The sequence below is a fragment of the Catharus ustulatus genome, chromosome 4 (assembly GCF_009819885.2).
Source record: "Catharus ustulatus isolate bCatUst1 chromosome 4, bCatUst1.pri.v2, whole genome shotgun sequence".
NCBI classification, from domain to species: domain Eukaryota; kingdom Metazoa; phylum Chordata; class Aves; order Passeriformes; family Turdidae; genus Catharus; species Catharus ustulatus.
Window position 1 is genome coordinate 1538814 of NC_046224.1, and position 26800 is coordinate 1565613.

At 49.5% G+C, this 26800-nt stretch overlaps 1 protein-coding gene and 1 long non-coding RNA gene across 8 annotated transcripts in view; both read right to left on the bottom strand.

The window, feature by feature from the left end:
- Positions 1-14996: 14996 nt before the first annotated feature.
- Positions 14997-26800, bottom strand: part of FBH1 (F-box DNA helicase 1) — a 50192-nt gene continuing 38388 nt past the window's right edge. For 4 of the 6 annotated variants that reach the window (XM_033058139.1, XM_033058140.1, XM_033058141.2 and 1 more), the window contains exons 18-21: positions 24882-25007; positions 23016-23122; positions 21819-21959; positions 20629-20933 (exon numbers count right to left, since the gene is read on the bottom strand). In XM_033058139.1, the coding sequence (XP_032914030.1) occupies positions 20823-20933; positions 21819-21959; positions 23016-23122; positions 24882-25007 (485 nt within the window). In that variant the 3' untranslated portion in view covers positions 20629-20822. Of the gene's footprint in view, positions 15700-16160; positions 16236-20628; positions 20934-21818; positions 21960-23015; positions 23123-24881; positions 25008-26800 lie in introns of those variants that run through there. The other 2 variants (XM_033058143.2, XR_004417721.2) reach the window with 2 other exon arrangements.
- LOC116995424 lies at positions 18468-20617 on the bottom strand. 2 transcript variants are annotated; one of them, XR_004417722.1, is made up of 2 exons: positions 20258-20617; positions 18468-18755 (listed from the first exon to the last, which is right to left on the bottom strand). It is a non-coding gene; the product is annotated as an uncharacterized LOC116995424 (long non-coding RNA). The 2 variants fall into 2 exon arrangements; XR_004417723.1 differs by lacking the exon at positions 20258-20617 and adding an exon at positions 19660-20006.

The window sequence follows — 26800 nt, forward strand, 5'->3', positions numbered from 1 at the left end:
CCTTTTCTCCTCCTTTTTCTCCCTTTTTTCCTCCTCCTCCTCTTCTCCCTTTTTTCTCCTCCTTTTTCTCCTTTTGTTCTCCTTCTCCTTTTTCTCCCTTTTCTTCTCCTTTTTCTCCCTTTTTTCTCCTCCTCCTCCTCCTTTTTCTCCTTTTTTTTCCTCCTCTTCCTCCTCCTACCTTTTCTCCCTTTTTTCTTCTCCTCCTTTTTTTCCTCCTCCTCCTCCTTTTTCTCCCTTTTTCTCCTTTCCTCCTCCTCTTTTTTCTTCCTTTTTTCACTTTCTCCTCCTTTTTCTCCCTTTTTTCTCCTTCTCCTCCTGCTGCTTTTTCTCCCTTTTCTTATCCTCCTTTTTCTTCCTTTTCTCCTCTTCTTCCTTTTTCTTCCTTTCCTCCTTATTTTTCTTCCTTTTCTCCTCCTCCTTTTTCTCCCCTTCTCCTCTTTTTTCTCCCTTTTTTCCTCCTCCTTTTACTCTTTTTTTCTCGTCCTCCTTTTTCTCCTTTTTTTTCTTGTCCTCCTTTTTCTCTTTTTTTTTCTCCCCTTCCTCCTTTTTTCTCCCTTTTTTCTCCTCCTCCTTTTTCTCCCTTTTTCCCCCTCCTCCTCTGTTTCTTCCTTTTCTCCTTCTCCTCCTTTTTCTCCCTTTTTTCTCCTCCTCATTTTCTCCCTTTTTTTCCTACTCCTCCTCCTTTTTCTCCCTTTCCTCCTCCTCCTTTTCTCCTTTTTTCTCCTCCTCCTTTTTCTCCTCCTCCTTTTTCTTCCTTTTCTTCTCCTCTTCCTCCTCCTCCTCTATTTTCTCCCTTTTTTCTCTTCCTCCTTCCTTTTCTCCTCCTTTTTCTCCCTTTCCTCCTCCCCCTTCTCCTCCCAGAGGCTCAACATTTTCACCATTCCCACAACACAAAATCTTACCACTGCAATTTTTCCCCTTTCTCCATCCCTATTTTGACTTTTCCAGGTGTCACCAACCACAACAGACAGACCCAACAACTTCTTCTTGCAATTAAAATCCAATTAATTAACTTGATGGGGAACCATCCCAGGCTGCCAACCTGAGCTTTTTTTTATTTTTTTGGAATCATTTTCACCCAGCACATGGAATCACAATCCCAAATTCTCCTGGGAGGATCAGCTCACATCCTCAGCAGGTTTGATGTACTCAGTGCAGGAAGCTGGGAGAGCTGATAAGAAATTAATTGCTGGTTAAATCCTCAGAGGAAAACAAAAGCTGATTAATTAATTCCTGGAGTTTGGCCCATTCTGCTCCTTGAGGCAGAGTTTTGGTTTCTGTTTGGAAAATGAATGCAGAGGAAGATTTTGACCCTGGAGGGAGAGGAGAAACCAAACAAGGAGTTTAATCTCTAGTCCTGACTTCAAATCAGCTTTTCCTACCCAAAAATCTCCAGTTAAGAGATTTCCATGAGCTACATCCAAGGAAAAACCCAGAACTCCTCAAACACTTCAATTTCTGGTGGTGCTTCCTCATCCTTGGAGCCTCAGGAATTCCCTGAGATGGTGAAGTGTCCCTTGACCCAACCAGGAACTTGTGAATGGAAAAGGTGAAAGAAATTTTCCACATCAAGAGCCCCAGCTGTGTAAGCAAGGTGAGGAACAAGGGATTCCTTGTTCTACAAAGGGCTGAGAATAAAAACTGCCTGGAATCAGCCCAGGTGGAAAAGTGCCATTGTTAGTGGAGCTTTGGAAAAAAAAACAATAAAAACCTCCAGTAATTCCCTGCTTGGGTTGTGGTCAGGGTGGAAACGTCCTGGTGATTTATGGGAAATCATGGAATTATAAAAGGACTTGGAAATGATATTAAAGATGATCCAGTGGCACCTCTGTCATGGCAGGGAAAGCTCCAGTGTCCCCAGTGTCCCCAACCTGGCCTTGGGCACTGCAGGGATCCAGGGATGCTCTGGAAATTCCAGGAATTCCTTCCCATTCCATGTGTCCTGTCCCTTGTCCCCAGTCCCTCTGCAGCTCTCCTGGAGCCCCTCCAGGCCCTGGAATGTTCTGGAAGCTCTCCCTGCATCCTTCCCTTCTCCAGCCTGGCAATTCCCAGCTCTCCAGAACCTGACATTGGATCCATCTCCTCTCCAAGGAATTGATGCATCCAGGGCCTTCCCTTGCAATCTCAGCAAACCATCAAGGCTCTCCCTTCCCTGGGCCTCTCTTTTCTATCCCCACTTTCCATCCCAATCCCTCTGCATGGATTCTGAGTGTCCTGAATCCCACAATCCTGGCCTGCCTTGCCTGGGCAGGGAGCTCCAAGCTCATGGCAGGGACACCTCCCAGCATCCCAGGCTGCTCCAATCCTTCCTTGGGAGCTTTTCCTCCCAGCTGCTCCATCCCTCTGGTGATCCTGGTGGCCTCCTCTGGGTTTTCTCCAACATTCCACATCCCTGGCAAAGATCCATTCTGTTATTTATCACATGGATCAACTGAGCACCAAGTCAGAATGAATTCAGAATGATTAATGTGAGTGGAGAGGGTGCAAAAGGCTGAGGGCACAAAATATTTTAGAATCATTGACTAACTGGATATTTACTTGGATAGGGTTAGCTCCAATGAGCTTGGAGCTCCCTGCCCAGGCAAGGTAGGCCAGGATTGTGGGATTCAGGACACTCAGAATCCATGCAGAGGGATTGGGATGGAAAGTGGGGATAGAAAAGAGAGGCCCAGGGAAGGGAGAGCCTTGATGGTTTGCTGAGATTGCAAGGGAAGGCCCTGGATGCATCAATTCCTTGGAGAGGAGATGGATCCAATGTCAGGTTCTGGAGAGCTGGGAATTGCCAGGCTGGAGAAGGGAAGGATGCAGGGAGAGCTTCCAGAACATTCCAGGGCCTGGAGGGGCTCCAGGAGAGCTGCAGAGGGACTGGGGACAAGGGACAGGACCCAGGGAATGGGGAAAGGAATTCCTGGAATTGCCAGAGAATCCCTGGAATGTCCCAGGTTGGACTTTGGGGCTTGGAGCACCTGGGACAGTGGGAGGTGTCTCTGCCATGGCAGAGGGATGGAAAAAGATGATTTTAAGATCCCTTCCCACCCAAACCTTTCCATAATTCTAAGAAATTAATATTAAAAGCTGGTTCAAATCATCCTGGCAGGGAAAATTCCCTGTGTGACCATCCTAGAGCTGCTCTGGATCTCCCACTTCCTGAGCTGGGAGTGAATCTCCTTCCACACTCACAGGGTCACCCCAGGTTTCTCAGACCTCTTAATCCTTAAAATAATTTAATCTCAATGTGATAATTGAATAATAAAATAACATCTTGGGAGACAAAAACACTTTGGGTTTTCACACCCTCACAGCCCAAACATGGAAAATCTGGATTCCTCAGCTCCTGCCATGGCTCCAGGTGTCCCTGTCCCTTTGCAGCTCTGAGTGGATTCCTCAAAAGTCACTCATTCCCTAGCTCTGATTTTTCATGGAAAAGCTCCAGGATTTTCATGGAAAGGGATTGTAAATGTGCCATTCCCAGCCTGACCTGTTAAACTCTCACCCACTTGTGCTTATCTCCTGCAAGATTAGCAGCTGCCGAGCTCATTTGCATCAGGAGCGCCAAAATCCTCACCTGCAAATTTAGGACACGATTGGATTTTTTACAACTTTCGAAGGAATTCACGACAAGAAAGGTAAAGCCTTCCCAGACTGAATTTTCTTTACCAAAACCCGAGGTTACCACGCTCAGCTCTTGCATAAACATCTGTGAACCCTGCCCTGCTGATTGTTTTTCACAACTGACATCATGTGGGATCCCAGCCCATCCAGAGTACAACCACAGCTGTCACCAGGACAGCCCTGGGCTGGACTGCAGCTCCTTGGGCATTTTCATCTGGAATATTTCTGTGCATCTCCTGCTTCTCCAGGCTCACATTTGGCTGGGTGCAGTGTTTGTCACGGGTGCAGTTTCTCTTCTGCTTCAGGGAGGGTTAACTGAGGTTAATTTTCTTTCTGTGATGGCAGAATGATTTATTCCTTTCTCGTGCTGATTTGGTGATTGGCCATGAAATGTTATTTATGTAATCCTTTACTTTCCCTTTTCTAGGCATGTGGAGCTGTCTGGTGATGGTCAGTGCCAAAATAAATCCATGTGAGAATAAACACAGCAAGGAGCTGAGTTGGGGAGGATTTGCTGTGAGCAGGATGTGTGTGGTCTGGAAATGTTTTGGGATGGAGCCTTGCAGATATTCTAGGGTTAGATCATTGCTTGTTTTCCAGTTTTGAGGTTTGTGTGGAGAGCAGAATGTTCCAGCTCCAGCACTGGGATTCCTGCATCCCCAGGACATGGAATTCATCCCTGGCCTGGCATGGGAGGAGCTGTCCCCAGGACATCGTGATTTCCCACATTTCTCCTGCCAGGACTGCATCCCTTCCCAAAATATTGCATCCCAAGAGTACCATGATCCTAATATCACATCCCCCACCCACGCACTGCTTTCTCCAGGGGTTTCCCATCCCCTCTCCCCCACCCTGATATCCCAAACCCAAACATTTCATCCTTTCCCCCTCAGGAGATCTCACATCTCACATGGATTTTGCATCCCCTCCCTGGTTACTCTTTAGGTACCAAATTCCACACCCTCCCCTTTCCCTCGGGCTTTGTATTCCTGTCTGTTCCATCCCTTCAGCGACTGCATCCCACCCCTCCTGGGATTCCATACCCCGGGTATCATCCTCCAGGGAATCTCATCCCACCCCTGGACAATAAATCCCGCTGTATTTCATCCCTTTGTGAGTATTGCGTGCTCTGACACCGAAATGCCCTCGGGTCCTGAATCCCCATTGTCATCTCCAGTCCCTCCAGGACACCGAATTCCCCAGAATTGTCATCTCCACTCGTCCCTCTCAGACACCGAATCCTCCTGGCATTGCCATCTCCACTCGTCCCTCCTGGGTACCGAATCCCCCAGAATTGTCATTTCCACTCGCCCCTCCCAGACACCGAATTTCCCCCAGCATTGTCACCTCCACTCGTCCCTCCAGGACACCCAAATCCCCTCGGGTCCCGAATTTCCCCCGGCATTGTCACCTCCACTCGTCTCTCCAGGACACCGAATTCCCCTCGGGTACAGAATTCCCCCTGGCATTGTCACCTCCACTCGCCCCTCTCGGGTACCAAATCCCCCCTGGCATTGCCATCTCCACTCGTCCCTCCAGGACACCGAAATCCCCCAGAATTGTCACCTCCAGTACCGAAATCCCCTCGGATCCCGAATTTCCCCCGGCACTGCCACCCCCTCCCGTCCCTCCCGTCCCCATCCGCCCCCAGCCCTGGCTCCCCGTCCGGCCAGGGCGGCGCGTCCCTCCCGGTGGCTCCGCTTCGAAAGCGAAAGCGAAAACATCTCGAGTCGCATCGGGACGGCGACAGCGGCGGGGAATCGCCACGGAGCTGCCTCTGGAGCCCGGAGCTGGCCCCGGGCCGCTCCCATGGCCCGGCCGCTGCCGCTGTCGCTGTCGCTGCTCTGCGCTGCCGTCGCTCTCCTGCTGCTCCGCGCCGCCGCCGACACCGGTAAGCGGGGCTGCCCCGGCTGCTCCGAGCCCTCCCCGGAGCGTCCACACCCGCCTCGAGGTCCCCACACCCTCCTCCAGGTTTCTACCTCCTCCCTGGGGTGCCCACACCCTCCTCGAGGTCTCTACACCTTCCTCCAGGTTTCTACCTCCTCCCTGGGGTGCCCACACCCTCCTCGAGGTTTCTACCCCCCCCCAGGGTGCCCACACCCTCCCTGGGGTCCCCACACCCTCCCCAGGGTCACTGCACCCTCCCTGGGGTCCCTACACCTTCCCCGGTGTGCCTGCAACTTTCCCGAGGTCACTACACCCTCCCCGAGGTCCCTGCACCCTCCTCGAAATCCCCACAAGCTCCTCGAGGTCTCTACACCCTCCCCAGGGTCCCTACCCCCTCCTCGAGGTCCCTACACCCTCCCCAGGGTCCCTACCCCCTCCTCGAGGTCCCTACACCCTCCCCAGGGTCCCTACCCCCTCCTCGAGGTCCCTACATCTTCCCCAGTGTCCCTACACCCTCCCCGGGGTGTCCACACCCTCCTCGAGGTCCCTACACCTTCCCCGGGGTCCCTACACCTTTCCTGGGGTGTCCACACCCTCCTCGAGGTCGTTATACCTTCCCCGGGGTCCCTACACCCTCCCCCGGGTGCCTACATCCTCCTCGAGGTCTCTACACCCTCCCCAGGGTCCTTACACCGTCCCCGGGGTGCCCACACCCTCCCTGGGGTGCCCACACCCTCCTCGAGGTCTCTACACCGTCCCGGGGTCCCCGCTCCGCTTCCTGGCTCGCCCACGCCACTCCCCGAGGTGCCCGAGTCCCCTCTCGGGGTGCCCAGGCTGTCCCTGCCGTGCCCGAGTCCCCTCTCGGGGTGCCCAGGCTCTCCCTGCCGTGCCCGAGTCCCCTCTCGGGGTGCCCAGGCTCTCCCTGCCGTGCCCGAGTCCCCTCTCGGGGTGCCCACGCTCTCCCCGAGGTGCCCGAGTCCCCTCTCGGGGTGCCCCCGCTCTCCCTGCCGTGCCCGAGTCCCCTCTCGGGGTGCCCACGCTCTCCCCGAGGTGCCCGAGTCCCCTCTCGGGGTGCCCAGGCTCTCCCTGCCGTGCCCGAGTCCCCTCTCGGGGTGCCCAGGCTCTCCCTGCCGTGCCCGAGTCCCCTCTCGGGGTGCCCAGGCTCTCCCTGCCGTGCCCGCTCCGTCCCGGAGCTGCTGGCTCTGTGTTTCCCGGGATGCCCGCGGTACTTCCCGGGATCCTGACGAGCCAGCTGCGCTCCCAGGTGAGCCTGCTGCGCTTCCGGAGGGAATGACGCCACTCGCCGGGCTTTCCAAGCTCTTCCTGAGGTGCCCATGCCGTCCCTAGGGTGTCCCCAAGGTGCTCGTTCTGGTGCCAATCCCCGGGATGCCTGCTCAGCCCCTGGGATGCCCACTACCCTTCCTGGGCTACCCAAACCCCCACGCTGCTCCTGGAGGTGCCCACACTGTCCCTGAGATGGCCATGCCATCCCTAAGGGGTTTGCTCTGGTCCCTAAGATGCTTTCTCTGCTTCCCTGGGCACTTGCTCTGCTCCCTGGGATCCCCATGCCATCCCTGGGGTACCCAAGTTTCTACCCAGGGTGTCCTTGCTGATCCCTGGGGTACCCAAGTTTCCACTGAGGGTGTCCATGCCATCCCTGGGGTGTCCATGCCATGCCTGGGATACCCAGGCTGCTCCCTGGGGTGCCCAAGCCCCCACTCAGGGTGTCCTTGCTGCTCCCTGGAGTGTCCATGCCATCCTTGGGGTGCCCATGCTGCTCCCCAGGGTACCCAAGCCCCCACTCAGGGTGTCCATGCCATCCCTGGGGTACCCAAGCTCCCACCCTGGGATGTCCTTGCTGCTACCTGGGGTGCCCAAGCCCCCACCCAGGGTGTCCATGCCATCCCTGGGGTGTCCTTGCTACTCCCTGGGGTGTCCATGCCATCCCTGGGGTGCCCAGGCTGCTCCCTGGGGTGCCCAAGCTCCCACTCAGGGTGCCCATGCCATCCCTGGGGTGCCCAAGCCCCCACTCAGGGTGCCCATGCCATCCCTGGGGTGCCCAAGCCCCCACTCAGGGTGCCCATGCCATCCCTGGGGTGCCCAAGCCCCCACTCAGGGTGCCCATGCCATCCCTGGGGTGCCCAAGCCCCCACTCAGGGTGCCCATGCCATCCCTGGGGTACCCAAGCCCCCACCCAGGGTGTCCTTGCTGATCCCTGGGGTGTCCATGCCATGCCTGGGATACCCAGGCTGCTCCCTGGGGTGCCCAAGCCCCCACTCAGGGTGTCCATGGCATCCCTGGGGTGTCCAGGCTGCTCCCTGGGGTACCCAGGCCCCCAATCAGGGTGTCCTTGCTGCTCCCTGGGGTGTCCATGACATCCCTGGGGTACCCAAGTCCCCACCCAGGGTGTCCTTTCTGCTCCCTGCGGTGCCCAGGCTGCTCCCTGCACTCCCAAACCTCCCCCTGGGTGCTCTCCCAGCTTGCCCAGGCTGCAGCCCCGTGTTCCCTGGGTACCAACCCCACCCCTGGCATTCCCACATGGGAGTTTTTTCTCTGTAGATTTTTCTAAATGAACTGAAATAGTTTAGGAGATCCTAAATAATTTTAGGAGTTTTTTTCTCTGTAGATTTTTCTAAATGAAGATAAATAGTTTAGCAGATCCTGCTGTTATTCTGGGAGTTTTTACTCTGTAGAAAGAGTTGTTTTGTTTTTTTTTTCTCTGGAGTGACCTGGTGTGTTGAATGCAGCTGGTCCTAACTTGGAGAGCTGTGCCTTGGATGTGCTCAGGCCAAGCTCTTGGGATGGGGGAATTCCACCTGTGGCACTGGTGCAGAATCTCTGATTTGAGAGCTTGCAGAGCAGAAATTGCATCATGAAATCCCTTGCTGAGCTCATGGCAGCAGGGTGATCCTGGCAGTGTCTGCTCCTCGAGTTTCTGTTGCTGAAGTCACACCCTGAGTCACCCTGCAGCAGCCACAAGTTCTTCTGGAATTGTGGAATTGTTCAGAGCACTGCCAAGGCCACCTTTAGGGCAAATTTGAGGAGGAAACTTCCAAAGGATCCCTCTCAGATTCAACTATTCCCTCCCCCTGCTGCTTGGGGAAAGAAAAGTGGAAAAAACCCTGTTTATTTAACAAGGAAAGTATTCACAAACATCAAACAAAACCTCTTGCTGCTCTGAAGGGATGACAAATACAGAAAGTTCTTTTTGTGGGGTGCAGCTCTGCTCACTCAGCCTCTTATCAGAATGGAAAATGCCCAGGCCCTGCTGGGTGGGAGCTCTTGGTGCTTTTCTGGCTTTTCAGCACACAACAGAGAGATAAGTCCCAGGAAAAATTAAAATTTCAGTTTGGGAACTTCCCTGCCTGAGCAAAGGGAGAGAGCCCAGCCTGAGACAGGAGTGTGGGTTCTAAAAACAAACTCCAGGCTTCTTCCCCCCTCCTTTCACTCTTAGAAAGGTGCAGAATTTATTTCTGCTCTAAACAGGAGAGTGGGGACAATTCAGCATCATAAAGTCACTCCCATGTCCCCAAAGTGCCACATCTGCAGGGTTTTGAAATCCCTGCCCTGAGCAGCTGTGCCAGGGCTGCACAGCCTTTTCCAGGAAGGAATTTCCCTAAAATCCAATTTAAACCTCCCCTAACCCAGCCTGGGGTTGTTCCCTCTGCTCCTGTCCCTGTTCCCTGGAGCAGATCCCAAATCCAGCTGTTCCCTCCTGGCAGGGACTTGTGCAGAGCCACCAGGTCCCCCCTGAGCCTCCTTTTCTCCAGGCTGAGCCCCTTCCCATCTCCTTCAGCTTTTCCTGATTTTCCAAACCCTTCCCATCTCCTTCAGCTTTTCCTGATTCTCCAAACCCTTCCCATCTCCTTCAGCTTTTTCTGATTTTCCAAACCCTTCCCATCTCCCCCAATTTTTCCTGATTCTCCAAACCCTTCCCATCTCCCTCAGCTTTTCCTGATTCTCCAAACCTTTCCCATCTCTCTCAATTTTTCCTGATTCTCCAAACCCTTCCCATCTCCCCCAATTTTTCCTGATTTTCCAAACCCTTCCCATCTCCTTCAGCTTTTCCTGATTCTCCAAACCCTTCCCATCTCCCCCAATTTTTCCTGATTTTCCAAACCCTTCCCATCTCCCCCAATTTTTCCTGATTTTCCAAACCCTTCCCATCTCTCTCATCTTTTCCTGATTTTCCAAACCCTTCCCATCTCCCCCAATTTTTCCTGATTCTCCAAACCTTTCCCATCTCCTTCAGCTTTTCCTGATTTTCCAAACCCTTTCCCAGCTCTGTTGCTCTTGGAGCTTTGAGAAAAAATCTCATCACAGCTCAAATATTGGAGCTACCCCCTGATTCCTAGCAGCAAAATTCTTAGGAAATATTTAATTCACTGAAAAAATGGCAATTGCAAAGGATTCTGTGAAATAATCCTGAGAGAAGCATTAAGGAGAGTTTTGGTGCTGCTCTTCTCCAAGCTCCTGTGTGCTCCTGAAACCCTGGAAAATGAATTTACCTCTATTTATAAAGGGATGACAGGAGTGGCCAGGACTGTAAAATGATCTTGGGTGACAAAAATAAGCCAGGAGAAGCCATGTGGCTGGGATGACATGAAAAACCAGCTAAAAATAACCTTCCTTGAATTGATTCCTCCCTGAGCACCCATCTCAGATCTCCAGGCAGCAGTGCTGCCACCAGGAGCATTGTCTGGGGCAAAAAATGTGGATTTAGGGGGTGCTAGAGAAAATGAATCATATTTATTTCTTTTAGTTCACTTGATGAAAGTTTTATTAATTTTTTTCCCCATTTTTCCTGCATCCAGATTTGTGAAATTCCTCTTTTCTCCACTTTTTTTTTTTATTTTTTTGGTTCATGCCTTTTAAACTTTGAGCTGGAAAGCCCCCACCACCTCTCTGGGCCTTGTCTTGATAATTTTTTTAAGGAGAACAGCCAAGTTTTTGCTGGTGTGGATTCTCCAGTGTCCAGCTGTGGTTTTTTTGGACATGGGATGACATCACATCTCCACACAATCCCAGCAGGCTGCAGGTGGCAATAAAACAGCTGGAGGTGTTTTCCTGGGAGGGCTCCCAGCACTGCAGCTCCTCTGGGAGGCTGGGTTTTGGAAGAGAGATTCCAACCAACTGGGAAAAAAAAAAAACCTCTTTGGATGGATTGGGATGAGGAGAGCAGGTTTAAAAGCTGCAGAGCTCCCAGATCCCTGTTCTCCCTGGATATTCCTGGTGTTTCTGCTGCATTTCCTGCTGGAATTGGCACCAGGAGGGTTTTTCATTCACTGCAGGCACAGCTCCAGGTCTGCTGTGAGTTCTGTTGTGAAACATCCCCCAGAGGCCTTTCCTCAAATCCCAGTTCCAGGAAATGCTGATTCCAGGAATTCTGCCCAGATATTGAGAGGAGCCCAAGAGCTGCTGTGCTCAGCACATGTCCCATCCCCATGTTACTCATGTGCTGTGGCCACAGCAGGCAGGATCCACCCAGAGCCACCTGGGCCTGAGAGGGAGCAGATTCCTGTGGATGTTTGGGGATGCTCCACACATTGGGGCAGGGCTTTTGGGGCTGGGGGTTTTTATCTCTGCATGTTCTGGCTGCTGTTGTGTTCCTGTCCCCACTGCTGCTGTGCCACTGTCCCCTTCCCATCCTGCTCCTATCCCCCTGGTTTCCAATTCCTCATCCTGTTCCCATTATCACTGTTCCCATTCCCATCCTGCTCCCATTCCCACTGTTCCCAATTCTTCATCCTGTTCCCATTCCCACTGTTCCCAATTCTTCATCCTGTTCCCATTCCCACTGTTCCCAATTCCTCATCCTGCTCCCATTCCCACTGTTCCCTTCTCATCCTGCTCCCATCCCCACTGCTCCCATCCCCATCCTGCTGCCATTACACAGAGTCCCTGCTGGCTGCTGTCCCTGTCACCAGCACATTCCCATCCCTGTGTGCTCCTGTCCCCATTCCCATTCCCATTCCCACTCCCATTCCCATTCCCATTCCCACTCCCATCCCCATTCCCATTGATGTCCTTCGATCTCTGTGGGATAATGCTCCCAGCCCAGCTGTGTGTTCCTCCTGCCTGGACACTTCTCCATCCAGATATCCATCACTCCATCCCAGCCATCCATCACTCCATCCCAGACATCCATCACTCCATCCCAGATATCCATCACTCCATCCCAGACATCCATCACTCCATCCCAGACATCCATCACTCCATCCCAGCCATCCATCACTCCATCCCAGATATCAATCACTCCATCCCAGTTATCCATCACTCCATCCCAGCCATCCATCACTCCATCCCAGATATCCATCACTCCATCCCAGACATCCATCACTCCATCCCAGACATCCATCACTCCATCCCAGATATCCATCACTCCATCCCAGCCATCCATCACTCCATCCCAGACATCCATCACTCCATCCCAGATATCCATCACTCCATGCCAGCCATCCATCACTCCATCCCAGATATCCATCACTCCATCCCAGATATCAATCACTCCATCCCAGATATCCATCACTCCATCCATGCCAGCCATCAGTTCATCCTTCCAGCCTGGCTGTGCATCATTCCATGCTGTCCTCTTCCCATCCTGATCTCCATCATTTCATCCTATCCCTGCTTCCCATCCCAGATCTCCATCATTCCATCCTATCCCCTTCCCATCCCAGTTATCCATCACTCCATCCTGTTCCTGCTTCCCATCCCAGTTATCCATCACTCCATCCTGGTCACCCATCCCTTTATCCCATCCCTTTATCCCATCCCAATCTCCATCCCTCCATCCCAGCTGTATTTTGTGTTATCCCATCCCTTTATCCCATCCCTTTATCCCATCCCTTTATCCCATCCCATCATCCCATCCCTTTGTCCCTTTATCCCATCCCAATCCCCATCCCATCATCCCATCCCTTTATCCCATCCCTTTATCCCATCCCAATCTCCATCCCTCCATCCCAGCTGTATTTTGTGTTATTCCCATTGTACACCTCCCCATCTCTCTGTGCTGGCTCCCACTGGGATACAGAAGTTTCCAGAAGCCAGGACCATGGATAAGCCCTTCCCACCCCACCACAGGGATCCAGGTGCTGGCACAGTTTTGGAACAACCAGGAAATTTTGCAAAGAAAAGATGGGAAATGTCACCACCCTGGTACAGACCTGAGCTCATCCTGAGGCTGAAGGGGAAGCAGGAGCTGCTTTGGGGAAACAAAACCACAGCTCAAAATCCATCCCTGTGCCACTGCCTGGGATACTTGGGAGAAAAAAAGCCCTGGAGGACTCAGCAGCAGCTGGAATTCTTCATGTCCAGCTGGGAAAGGAGTGGAGAAGGATGGGGGGGTGAGCACAGCCAGAATTCAGCAGCTGGGGCTGCTGGCTGGGACAGTCACTGCAGGGGATGGAATTCCAGAAAAAATTCCCTCCAAGTGACCACAAACACGCCAGAAGTGAAGTTTCCCCTTCCTCCAGCCTCTGGAGGAGCTGCTACAAAAATCTCAAATATGATCCTAAAATTGCTGGGACTATTTTCCCTTTCTCCATTCCCTGTGTCAGGCACAGTCCCTTTATTTTTACAGGATGGATGAATCCCAACATCCATTCCTAGACAGGATTTTCTGGAATCCTGGAAAGGTTTCTTTTCCTTTTCTCAGGCATGGAGTCCCTTTACTTCTGCAGGATGGATGAATCCCTACATCCACCCCTAAGCAGGATTTTCTAGAACCATGGAAAAATTTATTTTCCCTTTCTTAGACACAGAGCCCCTTTATTTTTACAGGATGGATGAATCCCTACATCCACTCCTAGGCAGGATTTTCTAGAATAATGGAAAAGTTTTATTTTCCCTTTCTCCATTCCCTGTGTCAGGCACAGTCCCTTTATTTTTACAGGATGGATGAATTCCTACATCCACTCCTGAGCAGGATTTTCTAGAATCATGGAAAAGTTTCATTTCCCTTTCTCAGACATGGAGTCCCTTTATTTCTTCAGGATGGATGAATCTCTATATTCACCCCCAGGCAGGATTTTCTGGAACCATGGAAAAATTTATTTTCCCTTTCTTAGACACAGAGTCCCTTTATTTTTACAGGATGGATGAATCCCTACATCCACCCCTAGGCAGGATTTTCTGGAATCATGGAAAGGTTTTTTTTTTTCCTTTTCTCAGGCATGGAGTCCCTTTATTTCTGCAGGATAGATGAATCCCTACACCCACCCCAGACAGGATTTTATGGAACCATGGAAAAATTTATTTTCCCTTTCTCCATTCCCTGTGTCAGGCACAGTCCCTTTATTTTTACAGGATGGATGAATCCCTACACCCACCCCCAGACAGGATTTTCTAGAACCATGGAAAAATTTATTTTCCCTTTCTTAGACACAGAATCCCTTTATTTTTACAGGATGGATGAATCCCTACATCCACTCCCAGGCAGGATTTTCTAGAACCATGGAAAGGTTTATTTTTTTCCTTTTCTCAGGCATGGAGTCCCTTTATTTTTACAGGATGGATGAATTCCTACATCCACCCCTAGGCAGGATTTTCTGGAATCATGGAAAAATTTCTTTTCCCTTTCTCAGACATGGAGTCCCTTTATTTCTGCAGGATGGATGAATCCCTATAACCACCCCTGAGCAGGATTTTCTAGAATCATGGAAAGATTTATTTCCCCTTTCTCAGACATGGAGTCACTTTATTTTTACAGGATGGATGAATTCTTACATCCATTCCTAGGCAAGATTTTCTAGAACCATGGAAAGTTTATTTTCCTTTTCTTAGACACAGAGTCCTTTTATTTTTACAGGATGGATGAATTCCTACATCCACCCCTAGGCAGGATTTTCTAGAATCATGGAAAGGTTTCTTTTCCCTTTTCCCTTTCTCCATACCCTCCAGTCCCTTTATTTTTACAGGATGAATGAATCCCTATACCTACCCCTAGGCAGGATTTTCTGGAATCCTGGAAAGGTTTCTTTTCCTTTTCTCAGGCATGGAGTCCCTTTATTTTCACAGGATGAATGAATCCCTACACCCACCCCAGACAGGATTTTCTAGAACCATGGAAAGATTTATTTTCCTTTTCTTAGACATGGAGTCCCTTTATTTTTACAGGATGAATGAATCCCTACACCCACCCCAGACAGAATTTTCTAGAACCATGGAAAGATTTAGGTCGGAAGGGAATTTAGGCATCACCACGAGGTGACAGGAACACCTTCCACCATCCACCCTGCCCCAGGGATGAGAACCCAGAGCTGGCCTGACCTCCCTGATGTGATTCCATGTTTTTTTCCCCCATCCCAGCTCACTGCAGCCGCCCCAAGGCTGTGGCCAACGCCGACATCGAGGCGGGCGATCGCGCGGAGCTGCACTCGCGCCTGCGCTACTCCTGCAAGCCCGGCTACAAACGCAAGGCTGGCACCTCCAGCCTCATCCAGTGCATCCTCTGGAATGGCTCTGAGGCTCGTTGGACCCACCCCACCCTCCAGTGCATCCGTGAGAACCTCGGGGAATTTGGGATTTGCGACAATTCCTGAAATGGAGAACGGGGGAAAAAACGCGCGAGAAAAAAAATCATCCAAAAAATTTCTGTTTGTTCCAAAAGAATCAGAAATGGGGGAAAAGCACAGAATTGAATCCATGGAATTCCTGATGGATCATGAGGGATGTCCATGGGTTGGGAAAAGAAAAGTTTAAGGGTTCAGATCCTTCAGAGCTGGGGGAGGAGATAAATTTTTGGGAGAGGAATTTATTGAGGATGGAACAGCAGGAACGTGGAATTCATCAATCACAAAAATCACATAAATCACAGGTCCCAATAAATCCCACAAACTGGGAAAACAGAATTAAAACACAGATTAATTAGGATAATTCAAAAGGGACAAACTGTCAGTCAATAGAATGGTAATTAATAACTCAAAGCCAATTCCTTATTGGCTAAAATGTGAAAATTGTTAAAATTTGACAATGAACATCCAGAATTTGTGGGATTTACCCCAGATTTCAATGTTGGATGAAATCATTTTGTCTCTCTCACTTACCAAACCTACTGGAGAGTTCATTTCCCAGCTGATGGTGTCTCCTGCTGTGTTTTCCCAAAGGAGATCCAGCTCTTCCCTGGGAAACGCTGGCACCGAGCGCGGAGAGCACAACCCAGAGGGGTGAGGAACGGGGTTGGGATGGGGTTTGGAGCTGCCATGACAAAAATCAGGGTGTGGAAATCACAACATTGCCCTGGTGGGATCAGATTCACCCCTGAAATCCCATAAATTCTGTAGCTGTGGGACGAGGGCACAGAAACCGCGGCGCTGCCGTGGGGAATTGAAAGATTTCCCGTTGTTTTCCCAGCAGGAACCACCGGTGCCAGCCCCAATTCCAGCCCCTCTGCAGCTTCCACAGTGTCACCTGTGCCAGCAGCACCTGATGGGCTGGTCCCACACACCTCCAGGCCACCAGAGAACATTCCAACAGCGGACACATCCACGCTGGGACAGGGCACGACCGCGCTGCCCATCTCACCCACGGATTATGCTGCAGGTTGGGCCAATTCCCAACTCCCCTGGGTTGGTTTTATCCACAGAGAATCTTCTGTTTTCCCTTCTCTCCACCCTTCTTTTTAGTGAGGCTGCTCCCAGCATCCATCCCTTTCCTACCTTTGCAGCTCAAAATTTTCTTTTTTCTCCTCTTTTCCAGTTTCCATCCAGTCCGTGGCCTCTTCCATTGGTAAGCTGGGAATAAAAAAACTTATTAGGGAATTTTTTAAGCTTAAAATCCCTTTTGAGGGCTGTGGGAGTTTTAATAAATTCCAGAGGGAATGCCACTGGGTGGGGGGAAGGATTCAGCAGCCAAATTTCATCCTGGAAAAAATTCCCAATTCCCTCCCTCCACTTGGTGACGGTGCCTGGAGTGGTTTTGGCTCCTTGTGGAATTCATCAGCCATGGGTTGGGAGATGCTCCTCACTCTGTGTGTCCATCCCTCAGGATTCCTGGTGCTGCTGGCCACTGGGATTGTGAGTGCCTGCTGCTGGAGGAGGAAGTAAGTGCCATCAACACCAAACCCCAGCAATGAGTTTTCCCAAAAAACAAACCTGGAATGGCACTGATGCTCCTCTTCCCCCCACAGGTGCACCAGGAAGGGCTACACAGTGACAGGGACAGACATCCCCATGGAGGCTCTTCCCTCTGGGAATGAGGAGGTGGCACCTGCTGTCATTGTCCCCACGGGCTGAGCAGCCACCCTGGGGCCACTTGGGGCAGCCACCATCCCCAGGGATGCCAGAGGATGGAATTGTGGATGCTCCCCTGAGGGCTGGCAGAGCACAGGGGGCAGCCAGGGATGTGTGGCTGCTCTTCCCAGCCTGAACATGGAGGATTGCCAAGGATGATCCCAAAGGTGGGTGGGTGCTCTGGGAGCTGGGATTGGGGGGAGCTGGCCCTGGGGATGGGGTTTGGGATGGGGTTTGGGATGGGGTTTGGGATGGACCTGAGCTGCCCTGCCCCAGAAAATTCCCATTCCCTGGCCAGGAGCATGGAAAGTGTTGGATAAGCTGGATAAATCCCATCCCTATTCCAGCTTTGTCCTCAAATCCCAGCAAATGTTTGGAGACCATCCAACCAAGCATCCCCCACACATTCTCATCCCTTTCCTGCTTTTGTCCCCAAATCCCAGAAGATGGATGGAGAGGGTACAACCAAGCATTGCCCCACACCCTCATCCCTTTTCCAGTTTTGTCACCAAACTGCCCCAAATCCCAGTAAAGATCTGGAGAGGGATTCAGTCAAACATCCCCCACACATCCTCATCCCTTTCCTGCCTTTGCCCCAAATCCCAACAAATGTTTGGAGAGCACCCAGCCAAACATCCCCCACACATTCTCATCCCTTTCCTGGCTTTGTTCCCAAATCCCAGTAAATGTTTGGAGAGGGATCCAGCCAAACATCCACCCCACATCCTCATCCCTTTTCCACCTTTGCCCCAAATCCCAGAAAATGGATGGAGAGGGTACAATCAAGCATTTCCCCACATCCTCATCCCTTTCCTGCCTTTGTCCCCAAATCCCAGAAAAGATCTGGAGAGCATCCAGCCAAGCATCCCCCCCACATCCTCATCCCTTTTCCACCTTTGCCCCAAATCCCAGAAAAGATCTGGAGAGGGATCCAGCCAAACATCCCCCCCACATCCTCATCATCCCTTTCCCAGCTTTGTCCCCAGTTCCCAGAAAATATTTGGAGAGCATCCAGTCAAGCATCCCCCACACATCCTCATAATCCCTTTCCTGGCTTTATCCCCAAATCCCAGAAAATGGATGGAGAGGGATCCAGCCAAACATCCCCCCCATCCTAATCCTTTTTCCACCTTTGCCCCCAAATCCCAGCAAATGTTTGGAGAGCACCCAGCCAAGCATCCCCCCATCCTCATCCCTTTCCTGGCTTTGTTCCCAAATCCCAGAAAATGTTTGGAGAGCATCCAGCCAAACATCCCCCACATCCTCATACCTTTCCCAACTTTGTCCTCAAATTGCCCCAAATCCCAGAAAATATCTGGAAAGGCATCCAGCCAAACATCCACCCCACATCCTCAGCCCTTTTCCAGCTTTGCCCCAAATCCCAGAAAATTTTTGGAGACCACCCAGCCAAGCATCCCCCCCATCCTCATCCCTCTCCTGCTCTCTTCCAGGCCCTGAGCCAGAGCCAAAGGAGCATCCCAGCCTCACCCAGAGCTCAGGGATCCTTTGGAGACATTTCCAGCACCACCCCCAGCTCTGGATCCTGATCCCCACAGGGAACCCAAGCTGGAGACACCACCCAGGACCAAGAGAACACAATTCAGGGAATATTTTCCTGCCTGTGTTTTTCCTTTATCCATGAGCAGCTTTGATCCACTCGTTTCTTTACACTCCAGAAAAGGCAGCTCTCTATTTTTATGTATAAATAAATATATTTTATATAGAAAATAGCACTCAGAGTAGTGGATTCTTTAACTGGAAGGACTGGATTGGGATGAACATTCCCACCACAGAAATGAAGGCTTCATTCCCATCCTCCAGAGGTGTTGGCACAGTGGCAGCTTGGGAAAGCAGGAGGGATCCAAATTCCATGAAATTCCTTTTCCTGGCTGCTCTTGTCCTGTTTGTGCCTCTGATCTGGGCTCATCCCTGTTCCCAGGAATGCTCAGGAAACAGGAGAGGCTGGAATGGAGCACTCCAGGCTTTGTGGTCCCATCCAGAGCCAAGAATTTGGGGGAATTCCTGGAGTCAAAAGTGCAGTTCAATGGACAGGAAAAACCAGGATTCCTGAGATTCCTGCAGCAGGCACAGCCCACAGCTCCAGGCAGTGTCCATTCCCCTTTCTGAAACCACTTTTAGTTTTGATTTCAGTTCAGATTTTTGATTTTGATGGAAAACAGCTCTGGAATTGTGGCAGGAGGCAGGGACAGCATTCCCAGCAGAAATAAAGGAGATTTAAGGGCAGGGAAGAGACTCAAAGAAGTGTTCAGGGGTTTTTTTTGGCTCTAAGTTTAATTTTAGGATTGGAAATCCCTCTCCTGTTTGTGTCTGAGTTGGGCTGAAAGCAAAGCAAAGGAATTTTTCTGTTGCTGCCTCATTTCTTCCCTCCTGGTTGGATGAAGGGAAAGAGTCCAAGGAAATCCCTTGGCTGCAAGGATGGAAATTTAATGCCCTGGGAGAGATTTAGGATTTCCTCCCGTGGCTGGGCAGGAACAGCTCATTTCCAAGAAATAAATTTCCTTTGGAAACTTTCCAGCACTGTTTCCTCTTTCTCCAGTGATCAGAGGGATTTCCAGGAATGATGGGAGAGTCAGGAAGTGAGAGGGGGAACAGGGGGAATGTTCCAAAATGAATCCTGATCTGTCTGACCCCATTCCTGAAGTGCAGATTCCTCTGGATATCCCAGTTCAGGGCAGGGCTGCAGGAAAGAAATCACAGCCTGGGAGTTCCTCAGGAGCTGGGAACATCCTGCTCCAGCATCCACTGGAATTTGGAACTGGGCTGAAATCTGATCCAGCATCCACAGGAATTTGGAACTGGGCTGAAATCTGCTCCAACATTTACCTGGAATTTGGAACTGGGCTGAAATCTGATCCAACATTTACCTGGAATTTGGAACTGGGCTGAAATCTGGTCCAACATTCACCTGGAATTTGGAGCTGGGCTGAAATCTGCTCAACATTCACCTGGAATTTGGAGCTGGGCTGAAATCTGCTCCAACATTCACTGGAATTTAGAGATGGGCTAAAATCTACTCCAACATTCACCTGGAATTTGGAGCTGGGCTGAAAATCTGATCCAGCATGAACTGGGCTGAAATCTGATCCAGCATCCTCTGGAATTTGGAACTGGATTGAAATCCTGTTCAACATTCACCTGGAATTTGGAACTGGGCTGAAATTCTGTTCCAACATCTGCCTGATTTTGGAGCTGGGCTAAAATCTGATCCAACATTCACCTGGAATTTGGAGTTGGGCTGAAATCTGCTGCAACATTCACCTGGAATTTGGAGCTGGGCTAAAATCTACTCCAACATTCACCTGGAATTTGGAACTGGGCTGAAATCTGATCCAGGATCCTCTGGAATTTGGAGCTGGGCTGAAATCCTGCTCAACATTCACCTGGAATTTGGAACTGAGCTAAAATCTACTCCAACATTCACCTGGAATTTGGAGCTGGGCTGAAATCTGCTCCAACATTCACCTGGAATTTGGAACTGAGCTAAAATCTGCTCCAACATTCACCTGGAATTTGGAGCTGGGCTGAAATCTGCTTCAACATTTGCCTGGAATTTGGAGCTGGGCTGAAATCTGCTCCAACATTCACCTGGAATTTGGAGCTGGACTGAAATCCTGCTCATCATTCACCTGGAATTTGGAACTTAGCTGAAATTCTGCTCCAGCATTTGCCTGATTTTGGAGCTGGGTTGAAATCTGCTGCAACATTCACCTGGGATTTGGAGCTGGGCTAAAATCTGCTCCAACATTTGCCTGGAATTTGGAGCTGGACTGAAATCTGCTCCAACATTCACCTGGAATTTGGAACTGGACTGAAATCTGTTCCAACATCCACTGGAATTTGGAGCTGGGCTGAAATTCTGCTCCAACATTTGCCTGGAATTTGGAGCTGGGCTGAAATCTGCTCCAACATTTCCCTGATTTTGGAGCTGGGCTGAAATCTGCTCCAGCATTTCCCTGATTTTGGAGCTGGGCTGAAATCTGCTCCAACATTTTCCTGATTTTGGAGCTGGGGTGTGCCAAGAGGATTTGTCCCACGTCCAGGATGGCTCTGGGAAGCTGCAGGGCTTTGTTAGAGCTGTTCCTTGATTGCTGGGAAAGAGGTGAGTGGAGTCAGGGAGCCAAAGAACTGCTGGGTGCAAGCTTGGCAAAGGAATCCCCCTGGATCCTGGCTGCCATTGCTCTGCAGGAGGAAAAAAGGAGATTTCAGGGAAGAGGAAAGGGATTCCACATCCAGGGAAGGGAACCATGATGTGCCCAAAGCAAGGAAATCCCACCCAGAGCCATGGAATGATTGGAAATTCTCTTTAAGGACATGCACAGGGCTCTGAAATCCCCCCAGGAATGGCAATTCCAGCCCATTCCCATGTTGGAAACCCTTTCCATGAAGGAATTTCCCCCAAAATCCAGCCTGGGGATGTTCCCAATGCTCCTGGACAGGCTGACCTCGTGTTCCCTGTGCAGCTCAACCAGGATCCAGGGGGCACCAAAAATCTGGATTGTCACTGTGCCAATCCCACATGGATATTCCAGGATGTGACACAACAAAAAACTCAAACCAGGATCCATCTGAGGTCTCAGATGGGATGTTCAGCACTGAGAGGATCTGGAATCACCCTTGGGATTCATCCCTGGAAATGGATGAGGAGCTGAGATCCCTGCCCAGAGCAGGACTGGGATGGCTCCCAAATCCCAAATCTCAAATCTCAAATCCCAAATCCCAAACCCCAAACCTGGATCCATCTGAGGTTCAGCACTGAGAGGATCTGGAATCACCCTTGGGATTCACCCCTGGAAATGGATGGGGAGCTGAGATCCCTGCCCAGAGCAGGACTGGGATGGCTCCCAAATCCCAAATCCCAAATCCCAAACCCCAAACCTGGATCCATCTGAGGTCTCAGATGGGATGTTCAGCATTGAGAGGATCTGGAATCACCCTTGGGATTCACCCCTGGAAATGGATGGGGGAGCTGAGATCCTGCCCAGAGCAGAACTGGGATGGCTCCCAAATCCCAAACCCCAAACCCCAAACCCCCAATCAATCCCAAACCCCAAGGAAATGACATACATGAGTCAATGGCAGCTTCTTCACCAGCAGCCCAGTGCTGAATTCCAGGGATTTTGTACATCCTGACATACAACAAGTGACAGCAGCTCCATCCTTGTCCTTCCCAGCCTCTCTGGGCAGCTCCACCCTCAGGAAACGCTCCTGGGAAATGTGAAAATGGGAATTTCAGCCCTCAGAGGGAGCTGGGGAAGCTCCAGGTTGTTCTGGGATTTTTTTAACCCCTAAACATGAGGGGATTTAAAGAGGGAGAGGAAGAAAGAAAGGGGGGAAGGAAAAAAAAGGGGGAAAGGAAAAAAAGGGGGAAAGGAAAAAAAGGGGGAAAGGAAAAAAAGGGGGAAAGGAAAAAAAGGGGGAAAGGAAAAAAAGGGGGAAAGGAAAAAAAGGGGGAAAGGAAAAAAAGGGGGAAAGAAAAAAAGGGGGAAAGGAAAAAAAGGGGGAAAGGAAAAAAGGGGGGAAGAAAAAAAAGGGGGAAAGGAAAAAAAGGGGGGAAAGGAAAAAAAGGGGGGAAAGGAAAAAAAGGGGGGAAAGGAGAGAAGGAGAGAAGGAAAAGTACAAAGGAAAATGGAAAGGGAAAAGGGAAAAGGAAAAGGGAGAAGGAAAAGGGAGAAGGAAAAGGGAAAAGGAAAAGGGAGAAGGAAAAGGGAGAAGGAAAAGGGAGAAGGAAAAGGGAGAAGGAAAAGGGAAAAGGAAAAGGGAAAAGGAAAAGGGAAAAGGAAAAGGGAAAAGGAAAAGGGAAAAGGAAAAGGGAAAAGGAAAAGGGAAAAGGAAAAGGGAAAAGGAAAAGGGGAAAGGAAAAGGGGAAAGGAAAAGGGGAAAGGAAAAGGGAAAAGGAAAAGGGAAAAGGGAAAAGGAAAAGGGAAAAGGAAAAGGGAAAAGGAAAAAGGACAAAGGAAAAAGGACAAAGGAAAAAGGACAAAGGAAAAAGGACAAAGGAAAAAGGACAAAGGAAGAGCTGGAAGGCCCTGAAGGCACAGAAAAGGGAACCTCCACACTTCCATGAAGATAAAACCCCAGATCTATGGAAAACAACATCCAAAAGCAAGAACTGTGTGAAATCCCCTCTGCAATCCTGGCTCTCCCTGCAGGAAATGCAGCAATCAGGGATGCCCAAGGAAGCCCAGGATGGATTCCAGCACCATCCCTTGGTGCCTCCATCCCCCCCAGCAGCATTTCCTCACCCTGGGGAGTCCCACTCACCCCAGCCAGGCTCAGCAGGTTTTCCAGGGACTGGGACAGCAGCAGGCACCTCTTGGCTCTGGTCACAGCCACGTAGAGAAGGTTCCACTCATCCTCAGGGGTCCTGCCTGACACAACATTTTAGAATTTCTGTTATATCAAGAACAGAATTTGATGGTAGGTCTAATTTTCTAAAAATTTATACTCTTGTTATAGTCCTGCTTGGGAAATTTTGAAAACTTGAGGTTTGAAAATTGTGCTTCTTCAATTACAAGAAAAAAAAATCTATCCAAAAACAGGTAACCTTTGAAATTCACAGCATGTGTGGGATGAAATAAGGAAATGAATATATTGCAGATATAACCTGCTTTCATTAAAATCAATATTATTATTATTATTATTATTATTATTATTAGGGTTAAGTGATAGCTTTTTATTATAAAAATAGAGATCAAATCCATCAGAAATCCTAAGTTTGCTTAATAATGCTGACAAAAATAAATGAGTAATTCTCTTCTGGAAAATGAGGAATTTTAGATAAAATTCCTGGTTTCCAGTTTGGAGCTTCCCAGGACAGGGAATTCCCAAATGTGGATTGGGATTTTCTGCTGCACAGCTCCAAGCTTGGCTGGGGGATAATTATGGGATGGGTTGGAAAAGGTGTGCAGGACAGTGAGGAGGGAGAAGCTGTTTCAATGGGAAAAAAATCACTGGGAGGGCTCTAAAAATAGGCACAAAAAATTCAATTTAGGTTCTTTTCTTTCCTTATTTCCTTCCTTTCCTTAGGTTCTTTCTTTTCCTTGTTCTGTTTGGACACCAGAGCTGGAATCAGGGAATTATTTGGGTTGGGAAAAACCTCTAAGACATGGAGGGGGACTCCACCCCTGCCCTGGGCAGCTCTTCCAATGTCTCACAACCTTTTCCATGAAGAAATTTTCCCCAAAATCCAATCTAGAGCTGCTCCCTCTGCTCCTGTCCCTGGGAACAAATCCCAAATCCCTCCAAGAATTCAGAATTCACCAGGTCCCCCCTGATCCCCCTTTTCTCCCTCCCCTTTCCCAGCTCCCTCAGCTTTTCCAGGTTCCCCAGCTCCACTCCCAAGCCCAAAGCTGATCCCCTGATTCCAAGGAATGTGCAGGCAGAGGATGAAATCTGGGAAGGTGGAAAAGGGCTGGAACTGTCCTGCCCTGCCTGATGTAGAGACCAGGATTCCATGATTTTATTGCCTGTTGATTTTTTTTTGTGCAGCACCAAAATCCCAAATTGTTCTTCATTCCTTGATTCCATGGAATTCATTCCCACTTTTCCCTTTTGTGCAGCACCAGGCTGACACCAAAATCCCAAATTCTTCTTCATTCCCTGATTTTCATGGAATTAATTTCCACTTTTCCCCCTTGTGCAGCTCCAGGATGAGCTGGGACAATCCCAAATTCTTCATTCCCTGTTTGTCATGGAATTAATTCCCACTTTTCCCCTTTGAGCAGCACCAGGCTGGCACCAAAATTCTAAGTTCCCCAAATTCTTCATTCCTTGATTTCCTGATTTTCATGGAATTCATTCCCACTTTTCCCCTTTGTGCAGCACCAGGATGGCATCAAAATCCCAAATTTTTCTTCATTCCCTGATTTCCATGGAATTCCTTCCCACTTTTCCCCCTTTGTGCAGCCCCAGGATGAGCTGGGACAATCCCAAATTCTTCATTCCCTGATTTCCATGGAATTCATTCCCACTTTTCCCCCTTGTGCAGCACCAGGCACCAAAATCCCAAATTCTTCTTCAGGGACTTGTGCAGAGCCACAGGGTCCCCCCTGATCCCCCTTTTCTCCAGGCTGAGCCCGTCCCCAGCCCCATTCCCTTTTCCCTGCCCCTCAGGAGCTGTTTCCTCACCCAGGCTCAGGCTGATGCTCCTCAGGAAGGCCCCAGTGACAGACGGGATCTGCGCGAAATCATCGGCGACACAAACGGTGTCGAACTCCAGGCCCTTGGCTTGGTGCACGGTGCCCATCAGGAAATCTGGGAAAAGCAAGGAAAGGGGTCACTCCTTGGCACCAATAATTGGATTTTGTTTTGTTTGTTTCACATCCTTTTTTCTGGATTTAAATCAGGGAATAAAGGTAAGGCTGCTCTGTGGGGGTTGGGATGGATGATTGGAAAATATTCTGGATTTTTTGCCAGGATGAGTTGATTGGAAACCAATTTGGATTTTTGCCAGGCTGAGTTGATTGCAGAATTCTCCTGATTTTTCCCAGAATGAGTTGATTGGAAAACAATCTCAGCTTTTTCCAGGATGAGATTGGAAAATTATCCTGGATTTTTTCCAGGGTGAGATGATTGGAAACTAATTTGGATTTTTCCCAGAATGAGTTGATTGGAGAGTGATGCTGATTTTTGCCAGGCTGAGTTGATTTGAAACCAATTTGGATTTTTCCAGGATGTGACTGGAAAATCATCCTGATTTTTGCCAGGATGAGATGATTTGAAACAAATTTGGATTTTTCCCAGAATGAGTTCATTGCAGAGTGCTGCTGATTTTTCCCAGCCTGAGTTGATTGGAGAGTGATGATGATTTTTGCCAGGATGAGATGATTGGAAAACAATTTGGATTTTTGCTGGGATGAGTTGATTGGAAACCAATTTGGATTTTGCCAGGGTGAGATGATTGGAAACCAATCCTGGATTTTTGCCAGGTTGAGTTGATTGGAAAACAATCCCAGATTTTTCCAGGACGTGATTGGAAAATCATCCTGATTTTTGCCAGGCTGAGTTGATTGGAAACCAATTTGGATTTTTGCCAGGCTAAGTTGATTGGAAAACAATCCCAGATTTTTCCACGATGAGATTGGAAAATCATCCTGATTTTTGCCAGGGTGAGGTGATTTGAAAGAAATTTGGATTTTTGCCAGGGTGAGATGATTGGAGAGTGATGATGATTTTTGCCAGGGTTAGATGATTGGAAACCAATTTGGATTTTTGCCAGAATGAGTTGATTGGAGAATGATGCTGACTTTTGCCAGCCTGAGTTGATTGGAAACCAATTTGGGGTTTTCCCAGGATGTGACTGGAAAATCATCTTGATTTTTGCCAGGATGTGATGAATGGAAACCAATTTGGATTTTTGCCAGGGTGAGTTGATTGGAAAATAATCTGGAGTTTTGCCAGGCTGAGTTGATTTGAGAGTGCTGCTGATTTTTCCCAGAATTAGTTGATTGGAGGGTGATGATGATTTTTGCCAGGCTGAGTTGATTGGAAACCAATTTGGATTTTTGCCAGGCTGATTTGATTGCAGAATCCTGCTGATTTTTCCCAGAATGAGTTGATTGAAAAACAATCTCAGATTTTTCCAGGATGTGATTGGAAAATTATCCTGCATTTTTTTCCAGGGTGAGATGATTGGAAACCAATTTGGATTTTTCCCAGAATGAGTTGATTGGAAAACAATTTGGATTTTTGCCAGGATGTGACTGGAAAATCCTCCTGATTTTTGCCAGGCTGAGTTGATTGGAGAATGATGCTGATTTTTGCCAGGGTGAGATGATTTGAAACCAATTTAGATTTTTGCCAGGCTGATTTGATTTCAGAGTGCTGCTGATTTTTTCCAGCCTGAGTTGATTGGAAACCAATTTGGATTTTTGCCAGAATCAGCTGATTGCAGAATGATGCTTACTTTTGCCAGGCTGAGTTGATTGGAAAAAAATTTGGATTTTTGCCAGGCTGAGTTGATTGGAAACCAATTTGGATTTTTGCCAGGATGAGTTGATTGGAAACCAATCCTGGATTTTTGCCAGGCTGAGTTGATTGGAAAACAA